General features: G+C 42.4%; 1 protein-coding gene across 1 annotated transcript in view; it reads left to right on the plus strand.

Moving 5' to 3' along the window:
• The first annotated feature begins 109 nt into the window (after positions 1-109).
• poln (polymerase (DNA directed) nu) overlaps positions 110-14454 on the plus strand; it is a 148495-nt gene continuing 134150 nt past the window's right edge. Inside the window, exons 1-4 of the mRNA XM_088638186.1 lie at positions 110-2014; positions 2970-3075; positions 5537-5697; positions 13684-13820. Coding sequence (XP_088494312.1) covers positions 1900-2014; positions 2970-3075; positions 5537-5697; positions 13684-13820 — 519 coding nt within the window. The 5' untranslated portion in view covers positions 110-1899. The remainder of the gene's footprint in view (positions 2015-2969; positions 3076-5536; positions 5698-13683; positions 13821-14454) is intronic.

Consider the following 14454-nt stretch of genomic DNA (forward strand, 5'->3'; position numbering starts at 1 on the left):
CGATGTATTTTGAATTTTTTTCCCCCCCGGTAAATAGTCCTACACAATTCGTGTATTAGATTCAAATTTAAAAACATTCCTGGTGTTTGATCGGAGGTATCGAGAATAAAACGGATCTGAAGATTGATTCAAAGAATGATTTAAACTAAGTATCAAAATATCAGCTGCTGCACGATGGTGAAACACCACCTGATAAGAAGCCATACTTGGCATACTGAAATAGGAGTACTAAGGTAAAACATGTTTCGGTTCCCCGGTGTCTCAGCTGCCAGTGGCAGTCATGCAGTGTGCAAGTTGAGCTCTAGTCCACTAGATGCTCTCACGGTGACCTTTAGGCTTTGCTACTGTTGCTCACAGACGCGAACGTGTGTTGGCGAAGAGAGTCCCATCACTCCTCCGCTAAAAACGTGCCAGGTACTGTTACTGAAAGTGTGGAAAGGTGGTTTTGCCCAGCATGTTTCACTCTGAAAGCCTGCATGGTCATTGTGTTGTAACTGTGAGCTGTTAATAGATGGTTATTGTCAAAACGGGGGTTTAGCAAAACACTAATGGTTGTTAATTCATTTAAATAGCGAGCTGTTATTCAGGCTGGTAAAAACCTGAAGCGAGGACAGGCCATGTGCTGCTAGCTCCATTACATAAATTTGGTTTGGCTCATCCTGGAGCAAAATGGAATATAAAAGGAAAATTACCTCTTTAAAGGGACCCATGTCCTCCCTGTGCAGGTTATGCAGAGGAATGATTCCTTCTACTTATGTAGAACTTTTCTGGACACTCCACTCCATTCATACATTTTAAAATAATTCTGTTTAATAAATAATCCTTACACTTGTATAGCACTTTTCTGGGCATTCCACTTAAAGTGCTTTAAAGGGACTCCCCTGCACCACCATGAATCTGTAGCCCCCACCTGGATGATGTGATGGCAGCCAAAATGTACAGCTATAAGTGGCGAGGAGAATCGAGTGATGAAGCCAATTCATAGATAAGGAGTATTAGGGGGCCATGATTGGTAAAGACCCCTACTGTTTTTGAGAAACACCCTGGGATTTTGAATGACCACGTAGATTCAGGACCTTGGTTTTACATCTCATCCAAAGGACGACTTCTTTTTTTTTTTTTTAATGGTATAGTGTCCCCGTCACTATACTGGACCATTAGGACCCACACAGGCTTCAGAGTGAGCTCTCCTTACTGATCCCATGCCTCTCCCAGCAGCAACTTTAGCTTTCCCAGGAGGTCTCCCATCAAGGTACTGGCCAGGCTCACACCTGCTTATCTTTAGTGGGTTTCCAATTGTGAGTTGCAGGGTGACATAGCTGCATACTGCATTGGCTTGGTTTGTGTTCTTGTGAGTCACAGGCCTTATAAGTCGTGCTGTGGTTTCACTGGTTCCTCTCAAATGAGAGGTCAGTATCTGAGTTTTCCCACCTGCTGCCTCTACCTTTTGGTCACCCAGATGTCATATCTGTTCACTTTTTGTGCTCTCATTTGTGCACTGTTGTTGTTCTGGGGAGGTGATGGCTCTAAACAGTTTTCCCCTTAAAGTAATTCTCTATATTACTGGGTAAATGATAGCTTAATGAAACCGAGTTGTGTGGTGTTTTTGTTGAGTTATCTGCTTATGTAGCCATAGTTGACTTTTATAAGATGAGCTCTCCTATGTTTTGTGTTTGCTTAAAGAAAAATATAAGCTCACAATGTTTCTACCCCATTCTTCTTTAGATTGTGCAGCAGCTTTTCTGGAGGGCTTATGGCATTTCAAGCACTTCTGCTCTGTACACTTAGCTAGAGGGATATGATGCCAATGCTCTGTTTTGAAGCCCTTCCCTGAGTCTTGGTGCTAATCCAGTGAATCTCATCCCACTTGTGCAGACCTTGAGAAGGAGCTGTGTCGAGATGGAGCTCAGAACCCTGCCCGAGGGGTCGTTGTCAGTGTCTGCGCAGAAGATACTGGCAGCCATTCGAGAACAGTACACTGACAGAACTGCAAAGGCCAGACAGAGTAGGCAGAGTGAGTTTCCATCTTGAATAATACGAGCCAACGTTAAGAACCCAGTTGAGAGAGAAAGTGTGAATTCTGTTGATATTTTATAAAGGGCATTTATATGCTGTATGATCAGGGTACAAAATATTAGGCCACCTCAGTTTGGAATTGAGGGACCACTTATTTATGCTCTTTCATTCGTTAGCTGTCTTCCTATATAGGTTGGACAATCAGCTTTCTCTTCCCATTATATCTGGTTACATGTAAACCTCTACTGCTTTCTCATTTGATTCCTTTCTGCAGGCTAGTATTAAAATGTATTTAATTGAAATAGTTTCTTGTAAGAAACAGTTTCTTTCTTACTAAATACCATTAGTTTTCCAACCCATATTCTGGTTGTTCCAGCTGAGTTCTTTAATACAAGCTAATTTCAGTTTGTCTAAGTCAAGATTTTAAAATTGCTTTCAGCTCTTAAATTGACCAGGATTCACCGTGGGAGTGTCTGATACATTGTCATTCCCACCTGTCTCTTCATTGTGAACTGATCAACTAGTATGGGCTGTGCGCTTAGAAATAAGGGAGCAAGCTCATCATGAATTGAGGAGAGATAGCATAAAGTTTTCTAATGGTGGTTGGAAAAATATACTTGAAGTTGAGGTTTTAAAAGCAAGGCTTGAAAGATGAACAGGTCAAAAAATGTCTGAACATGCAATATCTGTCACTTAAAGGCATCATTTTGCATCTGTGCTGACCAGCTCAGCTACCAGTTGGTATGAAATCCAAATCTAGTGTGATTGAGAGGGTTGGAAAATACGGCTGTAGTCTCTGCAGCCCTGGAAAGAGAGACCATTTGGTCATAAGTGGTTATAGAACTGCAATTCGTATTGCTTCTTATTCAGTGAACTTCTTGGGACTAGTAAAGTTCCTGAAGTCTGTGAACGGGGCGAGATATTTTTGATTTTGTAATGATTGCTTTAAGTAGCGGAGAGAGGCAGCGAGAGAAGTCAAGGATCTCTGAGAAGAGAGAGCAGGAGTGGATTCTGGGAGCAGACAGTCCCTGTGTCGGGTTGCCGGGGCGGAGCAATCAGGTGAGACATCATTCAGGAAGTGATATATACAGTTGTATGCAAAAGTTTTTTGGGGGGCACCCCTGGCAAATTACATGTTTTGTTGTTTTTCTAAGTGAAAAGATGTTAACGCAACCTCTACAGCAAACAAACGTGAACTTGAAATCTTTCTGCAAATTTTAAGGCACAGTTACTATTTATTTGCTTTATTTAACAGATTGGAAAAACAAAACAGTAAATGTGGCAAAAAAATAGCCTACTTCATGCCATCATTTCTGACTAATCAGCTCTTAATAGATGCTCAGTTTATGATTAATACTTGTGAATGGCTACGGCTTAGACGACAACATTTTAGAAATGCACCCGAATGAGTAGTTTTCTGAAAGTACAAAAAAAGTACAAATTTGGTACAGTGTTAGAAATTACTGTACAAATCCCATTTGACCTTATAAGGACAAAAAAAAAATCCTAAAATAGGCTCTTATTGTTTTAAAATTAGCTTTTGAAAGGAACTTGGCTGTAGAACCAACTGGAAGAGACATTAGACACACCAGTTAATTGATAGAAAATGGACTCCAGTGGAGATGCAAGATCCCCAGTTGGGATAGTTGTGAAGAACCAGATTATTCTTCTCTTCCTGATTTGCATGAGAGAGACCCTGGTAATCTTCTATATTATCACCTGTGTACATCGCTAGTTATACACTTTTAAATAGATCTCAGTAGTGGGGGAACAGCTGCCATGTAATGTTTAACTCGGACAAGTGCTGTGTTTCACATGCAAGTAGCAGAAGAAAACTTAAAAAAATTAAACACGTAGCTTGATGCAACTGCTTTATTATCTTCAGCACATGGGGGGGAGTTTACTTCAGCTCAAAGATCAACTGATAAGGTGAAGGGGGAGGTTTTCACTGTTAAGTGCCGAAGCCATAAGCTCCATCAGTGTTAAGGTAAGTGACTTCAGTAGAAAGTTTGGTGGAAATTGAGCCATGCCAAAAAAGCCTGCTAGCAAGCTGCTGCTCACAAATTGGGTTCTCTGGGCTGGTCCTCATGTCCTCTTGGCTTTCGACCCCGCGCCCAGGAGCAGCGATATGCCAGGCACGCAGAACGAGGCTATTACCTCTCTCGTCCTGAAATACGTGTGGCATCATCTTGCACAGCACTCTTGCTTCATGCTCCATTGCCTAACAGTTTGTGCAGTTGAAATTGAATCAGATGTGCTTTGATTTGTAAGAGGAATAGCACCACATGCAGCTAGATTCCCCTCTGAATCTCTGCTCCTTTTTTTTAAGCTAAATTCATTGTCAGCTTATTTGTTCATATCAAATGCATAAAAGGGAAAAAGAAGGTTCTGCTCAACTAGTGAGCATTTCTGGCTCAGGGTGCCAAACCCTTCCCGTTTGTGGCCTAGCCCATGTAGATGTATTTTTACTGTCTGCCTTTGAGGATCCTGGCACACCAGGAACAACATTAACAAAAGCATTTCTTGCCGGCTCTACACTAGGGCCTACGGACTCGACGGGAGCAGGCAAGTAGTGGGCTGTCTGCAGCAGAGCTTGATCATCAGGGTTAATACGGATTTCACTCTATCTGATATATTTAACACAATAAGATATAGGTTGTTAAAGACCACAATCGATGGGCTCTCTCTTCCCTGAAGCTCCTAGAGGTGTTATAGGAGGGCAAAGTGTTTAGGATAGTGGTGTTCGTACAGTATTTTAGCGAGGTCCAAAGCTGGCATGGTTTCAGCAGTTTTAGCCCGAGCTCCACTGTGAAATTTAGAACGGAATATGAAAATCTTATCGCTTACATTCGACGGTGTAAATACTTCTTAATGCAGGGCATGCATTAGTGAAGCCAGCTGGTTATACCTCCCTGGTTTCAGACGCGCGCCGTGTTGAAACCGTGTTTTAAGCGTGTTTTATGGCCGCCGTCACGGTGACGCGGCTGTTGGCATTGCTGCCTCCCAGCACTGGGGCCCTGGGTTCACTTCCTGCAGTGCTGTCTGTGTGGAGTTCATATGTTCTCCTCGTGTTCTCGTGGGTTTCCTCCCACAGTCCAAAGACACGTTGGTAGGTTTATTGGCTTCTGGGATAACTGGCCCTGGTGTGAGTGTGTGTCTGTTAGTGTGCTGTACGTACACCTGTTGCTTCCACTCCTACAGCCCTGTATTTTGTAAAGCAGAGACAAAATAGAATGATGGGTATTTTTTATGGCTTTCTTTTGTACATCACTGTACTAAAGCTGAGGTTTGTTTTTTGCGAGATATTTGGCTTTGAGAAGTTCTGTATAAAGCAGTTATTTAGAATGGGATGAAGCGGTTAGAAAATGAATGAGTCGCATAACCTGAGGTTATTGAGGTTTATTGATTTTATTTTTTTAGACAACTTAAGATAACTTTGTAAGAACAACATAAAACCTATTGACATTAAAGAATCGTCGGTGAAGTTTCAGAAATTTCAAGCATCCTCACTTTCCTGTAGGGGAAAGGAGTCATTGTTGGCTGCCCATTTTCCGAGCGGGGTTAATCAGGGAAAGCCAGCTGCCTGCTACAAGGAGAGGGCCCAGGAAAACGGGGCACAGACCGGACTGCCGGGCCGTGCTCAGACAGCACAGCTGGGCGCCAGGCATGCTGAGAGCAGGGGTGAGTACTGTACGTGCTGTCTGGAGGGAGTCGTGGAGCTGAAAGGGCTCATTCTGACTGTCTGAGTGGCACACAGCTGGGGAGCCGAGAGGCGGTCTGGAGCACACCGCTTCCCTGCCTCTCTCAAGACCTGCCGCGCTGCACAGCTGTCGACCAAGAGTCTGCGTTTAATCACGGGATTGCTTTCTGTTACAATGGTCTGTGCTTCATGCCCTCCACACCAAAAATGAGGGTGGCCTGATGCCATTATGTCGACTCTTTCATTTTTAATTTGTCATTTAAGCCGGTGTCCTGGTTAATGCACAGACGCAGAGTCAGAAAGGTGCTGTGTGCCGATTTCCCCCCCCCAGCTCTGCTTTGAAGTCTTTTTAGAAGTTGTTTCTGGCGGCGTTGTGAATTAGAAGGGAAAAATGCTCCATGTTAGAAGGACAACAGAAAATGATGAAAAACTCCTGTATTAAAAGGGACATAAAATGCACGATGAGCCATGCTCCTCCAATAGGCTATTAGCTCTCTCCCCCCGTGTGAGTATTTATGCAGTCTTTTCTCCTGAAACAATCATTTTGATAACTTGTCTATTATCGAGTGTAACAATAAAAGTTTATTTTTTTACTCTGATCTGTGCGCATCTGACTTCATGTGGGGAAAAAAGTACAGTTATGTATTGCAATTGATCAGTTTGGACAATGTATCCGTTTTTGCTTGGTTTCCTTAAGCTGAGAAATACTGTTGTGCATTGTACTTGGAGTTTCAAAATGCACGTTCTTTAAAGTTCAGGTGGGTAGCTGTGTCAGCATGCGTAGGCTGCAAAGGAACAAGTATAAACCTATTACTTGTAACAAATAAACCTATTACTTGTTCCTTTTCTTTAAAGTGTTCATTTCCCTTTGTCCCTCAGTAGCACAGCAGCAAAGGAGGCCAGGTTTCCAAGGCAGTCCCCTGATAACATTGTTGCAACCATACTCTCTGTGAGCCTAAAGCTCAGATTTTCTGCCACAGTTGTATTGGAGATCTCCTCTTAACTTTAAAAATGGGAGTATAAAAAGTAAAGCAGCCTGTGTTCACTGAAGGGATAAAAAGCCTCCTGTTCCAGTGTCTGGTAAGTCTTGGGGCAGCTTGCAAGTCTACTAGTGTGTGTCCCACACAAGACAGCAGCTTAAAATAAGGAGCAAATGACTGGTACTGCATGCTCCACAAAACCGATATGTTCATTTTAAGCATAGCAAGCTGTTCAGTTCACTGACATTGTTGTGTTGACATTGTTCTTGCTAAGAACAAGCTGTTCATATTTTCTTCTTGTCTAGTGTATTTATGTTATGATGTTAATCTTCAAATGGCTTTTTGCACTGTTCTGTTTGTCAAGGGTTTCGCCTTGTTCAGAAAGCTGTTGTGACCTTGCCATGTTCCCAGAGCTTAGGAGAGAACGTGCTGTGATCTTTGTGGGACCAAGTAAGACTTGCGCAGCCAATCCGAGCTGGGGATAAGCCTTAACTTTGCCGAGCTGACCTCCTCTCCTCCTGGGTGCTGGTGCAGCACACTTGTCTATCAATTTACTGTTTGAAACCAGAGCGAGTTATGGCCTGCGGCTGAGTCTGTGATCTAGTCTCTGATCACAGGCTCCAAGTCTCCCTGAGTCATGTGCTTTCCACTCAGCCCCTCGTACTTCATATGACCTGATATAGAGCAGTGTTACACTGCTGGTGAACATCATGCATTATTTTAGTCACAGAGCAACAGGAAGTTGTGGGACTGAAAGGGAAGGGAAATTCCTTCAGACTGTTGTACATGAGATCACAACTAAATGAACATAATGCTTTGTAGAACAAGTAATAGGTTTATTCCATGCTGAAAAAAAGAAGAAAGAAAACGCAACGTTTCGGCCGTGGAGCCTTCTTCAGGTGTCACGGCTGAAGAAGGCTCCACGGTCGAAACTTGTTTTCTTTCTTCTTTTTTTCAGCATGGAATAAACCTATTACTTGTTCCTTTGCAGCCTATGCATGCTGATGCAGCTACCCACCTGAACTCCATAATGCTTTGTGGTTTTGTGCCTAAGGGAAGGCTCTCTTCTGCATGTTTTAAATTAAATGAACATATCTCTATTGAACGTCTAAGCCAACCCAAATAATATAAAGAAAATATAACAGGTTATATGCTTATATTACATACAGAAAGCACTTGAAATAAAATACTGTATATCCACATTTGTTTTCAGTTTTCTTTGCAGTTTGTGAGGCCATTTAACTGTTCGCCCATAAAAGTGTTCAGCATGAGTGCTCAAGTTTTAAAACTATTTGCTTTTAGAAAGTGTGCCCTTCACGGTTCATTCCTTTAAATGGAACTTCATGGCAAGGGGGGGGAGGGTTCCAAGGCAGTGTACTGTACAAAACAGCCCAGTGCCCTGTAAATGAAATGACTGCTTAAGCCAAATTCCTGTGATTTTCCCCCAGTTTGTTTTCCTCTGTTAATCCATTTAAGTGAATAAAAATACTTCCTGGAAGGGCTGTGGCACTGCTTGAGAAGGTCCTTCCAGAAGTGAGACTGAATCCTGTGGTCTGTCCCAGTACATCAGCTAAGTGGAGATCTGAAACAGATTGGGGAGATTGTGAAGGAAGAAGTAAGAGGGTTATTCCATGCTGAAAGGAGACACAAACAGAATTCGGCTGTGGAGCCTTCTTCGGGTGTGAGAAAGACAGGGTAGACAGCAAAGATCAAATAGCATAGGAGAACAAATGCTGGGAGAGTGAAGGTCTTTGCTGTCTACCCTGTCTTTCTCACACCCGAAAAAAGCTCCACAGCCAAAGCGTTATTTTCTTTTTTCTCCTTTCAGCGTGGAATAATCCTCTTACTTGTTCCTTTGCAGCCTGCGCATGCTGACGCAGCTACCCACCTGAACGATCTTGAGATTATGCCTTGCTTGGACGTGATGGCTCAATGCTCATCACGATTCATGTTCTCTTTGCGTACTTTATCTGCTGCACGCAATGCAGTGCGAATGCTCTGCGTCCATGGTCAAAAAGGGAGCTAAAGCATAGAATCAGACCTTCGACGACATGATTGTATTGACAGCGTAGTGCAAGGAGACCGTTCTTATGGCTTGCACCTCTACCATATGCTGAGACAGCAGGTTTATTCTCAGTTTGCACTGCACTGCATGTTGTCTGCTTCTCCATGACTCAGAGGTACAAAACCCAAGTGTTGTATTTACTGGAGGCTTCATTACCACGATAGCCAATTTCTGTGTCTGGGTGTGATTTTATCTAACCAGATCATCGTGGCATCTGAGGCTGATGTTTTCAGAAGCGGGTTATTTCTGTAACCGCCTCAGTCAGCAGTAGCAAATAGAGAGATCTGAAGTGGGCACTGCGAATATCACGCCTTAAGCAACATCAGCATGGCTTCTCGGTGATGAGCTGTTGGCAAACGGGTAATCGTCACTTTATATCCTGTGTCATTTTGTTAATTTCCTCTCAAGCCTTTTGTGGTTGATGTGGTGACATTGACAGACAGCAAGGCATGTTAGTATAACAATATCAGAACTTTAATTTTCCAAGCAATGATGAGTTAAACGTAAAGTAAAGGGCTCTGTAGTGACGGTTCTGCAAATCTGTAAAGAATTTCCTATGATGGTTTGTCCTGGCTATTTTAAAACCTTGAAAACAATTTCCCCACTTACCAACAACAAGGGATCGGATTAATGCGTTTTAGTGAGATCACAGAAATATCACCCGTGATTCCTCACGCCTTTCATTGTAACATGTTTCTCATCTGTTTTAATCTCAATCTGTTTTGTGTCACACAATATTTAAGTTTTCTGCCATCATGTAATTCTTACTATAACTAGATGTTTGTAGCCAACATTGATCTAAACATAGCATTTTTGTAATAAACAGTTTTTTTACTTGCCATCTTTATTGCATATCCAAACTCTGAAAGTTTGTTCCCAGTACAGGCTGCTGTGCCCCATTAGACATGACCATCATTGCTTCAAAAAAACACAAATCGGTAGAGCAAAAACATTCCTGCACATGTATTACATTTTACTGAGATGTACAGTATACATTTAAACATGCTGTTCATGAATGCTGCTTTACTGAAAACAGCCACACGGGGATGCTAAAGTAGAATAAAAAAATTCTGATATGGATTCTTGATCATTTGAAACAACTTCATAAAAACAACCACTTCTGCAATTTGACATTATGTAGCGGTGTAATTAGAGTCCCAATGCGCCAGATCGTTTTGAGAGAGGCTGTGTGTGACGATCTTGCACTCCAGACAATTTGATACCTTATTCTAAGGAGATCACCCAAGTCCTGTCTGTGCGTGCCCTGGCCCATGTTTCAGTGCATTGCTGAATTGAGAAGCATCCTGTTGTATGATTGTTACACAGTTGTCTTAGCAAGAGAAATGTAATTATAAAGAATGCATCAATAAGGAAAAAAGGACTTTTGCACACAACAGTGCTTAAAAGTAGAGGTGCGCGGTTCTTTAGTCACGCGGTACGTTTTAGACCGTACCGGTACGCTCGGCAATTTCCTGTAATTTCCGTCAGCTGTGCTATTTTTTCCGATTTGAACTAAGACATTCTACTGTTTACATTCATAAAATCTAATTCGACTCAAAGAAAAAACGACTGCGATAAAAATTTCGTTTACTGTATAAGGCTGAGTAAAAAAGGTCATACTAAAGGTATTTCCCTCATATCATTGGCTAGTAAGTGTAGAAATATGACGTGTTTCGGAAATTGCGGAAATGATCGCATCTGATTGGTCCAGAACGACCTTGACTCATCGATACGGGCATTCCCAATGACCCATTGAACATGTTTGTGCTGTTTTTTTCTAGTTTTTCTGATTCTACTGTAACTCTAGTCGGGAAGGAAGTCTAGTCTTGATCATGTCTTTAATTCCGTTACCATTAGACATGCTTTGATTTTTTTCCTTTTTTGGAAGTAAGATTGTCTTAAACTGTTTAAGTCAATGTAGAACAGCAATGTTTTAAGAAAGCATTGAGGATTAGTTGAAGTTTGTGGAAAAAAGATTTGATCGTTTAATGATTGACAAAAATCTTCATGTTGTTAAATTGTTCTGTTACACTGTTCAGTGTTATTTCTAGTTCTTTGGTTCCAATAAAACAACAAAACAACATTTTCATTACTTTTATATTATATACAACCCAATATTCTTTACTAATCATGAAATCAAACTGTGAGAGAGTCTCCATATCTAAACATGCAAAATACTTTGCGGCATACCGCGGTATGTAATACGGTACATGCACGTGTACCGCGGTACGTTTTCCGGAGGCGGTACCCGCGGCGGAGCGGTGGCTGTGTGGCTCAGGATCTGCGCCTGTGACTGGAAGGTTGCCGGTTCAAATCCCGCGGCCGGCAGAAGAATCCTACTCCGTTTGGCCCCTGAGCAAGACCCTTAACCCCTAGCTGCTCCAGGGGCGCTGTATAATGGCCGACCCTGCACTCTGACCCCCAGCTTCTCTCCCTGTCTGTGTCTCATGGAGAGCAAGCTGGGGTATGCGAAAAGATGAATTCCTAATGGAAGAAATTGTATAGGGCTAATAAAGAAACATTACCCAATCCTACTTACAAGCACTGCACGAGCTCACCATCTCAGCTGCTTGCAGTTGGTAAGAGCTCTTTAACTGATGAATGGAAGAAGGGTGTCCTAGAGAGAGCCTGTTGAAGTGTGCAGAGAGAGGCCAAGGAGCCCTCTATTTGTGACTTCAACAGAAGGCTGAAATGGCACTGTTGGCACATGTTGTGCCATCATTAACAATGTGACGGCACTCCTGTGGTATGAGTTCAACGGTAACAAAGTGCGATTATTCTTAAAGCTGCTCTGTAGTCACGCCGAGTGTGACCTCTGACTGCAGCAAGTGTAGCCTGTTGGTCATTGTACTAATAGCAAGTGACGGCAGGCGTGCATTATCATCAGTGACACTCTTTTGCAGGGCTCTGTTGCATGCAATTTAAAGCATACAGATGTACATTTAATCAATACTGGTTGCGTTTTCTTCACCTGTTGTACAATGTCAGTGTCCTGTGCAGCCACACGATGAAGAGGAGCTGAACACATGAAGAGCTTGCGAGTGCTTTATCATGAGGGCAGAATGGCCTTCCCTACCTTTAGATCACATCTTCTTTCCGTCCAGGAGGCTGTTCAAAAATAATAAAAATAGTTGAGGCTGGTTAGTGGAGTTAAGTTGTAAATGGGGGAAAAATGTAATTCATGACGTACCGATGTACTGAAAAAGGTGGTTACGAACCTTTTTTTTTAATTTGTAGTAGGTTTGTGAGGTGTCATGAGCTGGTATGACTTCCTCTCTTGGGAAGTCAGGAGCCCATGGGGGAATTGTTTGGCATTTTTGGCAAAATTCTTTGCCATTGTGCTGTTGGAACAGGAGCCCTGAAGGCTGACTGATGATGGGCATCGCCGCAAGCTGCGGAACACCAACCCACTGCCCTGCCCTTGCACCAAGCTGCCCCTCGCCTTGTTTGTGCACAAGCGCCACCACCAGAGTGACTCCCTTTCCCCTGCCTGACTGTCTGCTGCACCCGTCACGAGGACCGTCTGCTACTGTTCTGCTTAACAGCATCACTAAATTAGTCTTATTCAGGACTCCTGGGCATGAAGTGTGCGTGATCTGAATGCATTTGCTATTAAAAATAAAAATACTGCTGCATGCTATACTTCTCTGCTGTATTAATGTAAGTGGTCTCTGGCATACAACACTTGTAGTAATCAGAATGCCATGATCCCTCTTTTCTCCTGTGAAGCCTTCATGATGAGTAAAGCACTTTTAAAGAGCTTTCTATGGAGATGTTGACAACTGTCAAAATCTCCAAACTGCTTGAAACGGGCTGTCTTTTCAGCATGCAGTGTGGACATTTTGGCCTAAAGTTACAAAATGAGTATACTGGGCTATAAGGCTATTGCTTGTTAGGAGAGCTGGCTTCTGGTAAGAAAAAGTATTATGAATTATAGTTTGTGTAGGAGAGGCAGAATTGCTGAAGGTATTGGAGGCTTAAGATAAATCTCTAGGGCCTGAAGCTATTTTTCCAATTGTACTTAAGGAAACAGGGTGTTATTTGTAGGTCATCAAAAAATTCAAGCAGTTTCTCAGGACAGGAATAATACCTATGGACTGGAAAATTATTAATGTATCCCCCGTTCATAGAAATAGTGACTGAGTCACATAATTGTAGGCATATCAATCTTCTGTGACTTGTACAGCTACAGTATAGAGGTGGTACTCGGAATGAAATGGTCATCTGTTTTGCATTAAGATTCTAGGAATTAATCGACACGGATTTATATATTTTTTTATATTTTCAAATTGCAGGTGAGCATTTAAGATGATGCAAGTCCTTGTAATGAGAACGGGTTCAGAGAATACAGGGTAAATTTGGGTGGAGTGCTCAGATTGAAGCGAGAGGTGGAGTTCTCTTGTCATGTGTATTAGAACCACTGCCTGTCATTATTTATACCTAAATCTGGCATACTTGGTTCACTGGTAAAACACTGACGAAATTCAAGACTGGGTAAGCGCAGATGACATTTAATGGAGTGTGCCTGTGAATGTCAACTTTATTGTGGTGTGTTAGAAGCACTAGGTATAAAATGGGAGACTCCAGGATCCCACTGTATGTGCTCAAATCTTTACTTATTTTTATGATCTTGTACAGTATATCATTCTTGTCTTCTATACAGCAATATGAATTTGAAAAAACAACACCTGGGTCTTCATAAACTGGTCTCCTGGTGGTGTCAGAACCTCCTACAGTCGTGCTTAGTTGAAGTCCTTTTTTTGTGTGTGAGGGGGTAGATTTAAAATGTCAGTCTAGCAAAGACTGAACCATTCAGCTCGGGGCTCAAAGTGGGGCAGGCAGCTTCCGCTTTTGCAAGCGGGACTTGTGCGTGTTTTTAAGGTCATGCCGTTTTGCAGCTCATCAGATTCATTCATCTTCAGGAGCCGAAGCTGTCCGGCCGCTCCAGGCAGACGTGCTCCGCATGAAGAGGTTTGAACAGGAGAGCAACTGGGGAAGTGGGTGCTGTCAGACAGATTCCCTGGAATCTGTGGAGCCCAGCGGTACTAATGCATCCCAGGTATTGCAATGACTTCATCTCAAAAGCATTTTAAAAGACAAGAAGCCGGGGTCGAGTTTTGCACGTTACCTGGGAGATGTGCAGTTTATGAAATACTTAACCATGTTCTGTTTGCATACTCATTAATAAAGGGCAACTAAACTTTCTCTATTTTGTCTAAATCAATTATATGTAATGTAATGCGCACATATTATGTATATATTTACAGTATATAATGAATTTGTGTAAAGCATATATATTTGAATGTGTATTTTCTCATTTAAAGGGTTCCTTTTTCTTTCTAAATGCAGTTTGTGTTTTAATTCTGCTTTTTCTAAACACAAATTTATCATTATACCCCTGAGAATGCAGGCTCCCAAGTGACTGCGGTCACATGGGAGATGCTCTGTACAGTATATTGTTTCCGAGAGCTTCAGCGCGTGCCGTCTCGCTGTGCTGCTAATTTGTGCACGATACAGCATATTCACAGAGGGGGCTAATTTCACAGGCTGTTCCACATGCGCAAGCCTGCAGTGCCGCTGGGTTTGCTGTTGTAAACAGAGAATAAATATTCCAGAACAGCTGAAGTGCTGTGCAAGAATAAGACAGGCCAAGAAAATGTACACAGAAGAGCTCTCGGGGATGGAATCCGTCT

The sequence above is a fragment of the Lepisosteus platostomus genome, chromosome 1 (genome assembly GCF_059453375.1).
Source record: "Lepisosteus platostomus isolate fLepPlt1 chromosome 1, fLepPlt1.hap1, whole genome shotgun sequence".
Taxonomy (NCBI): Eukaryota; Metazoa; Chordata; class Actinopteri; order Semionotiformes; family Lepisosteidae; genus Lepisosteus; species Lepisosteus platostomus.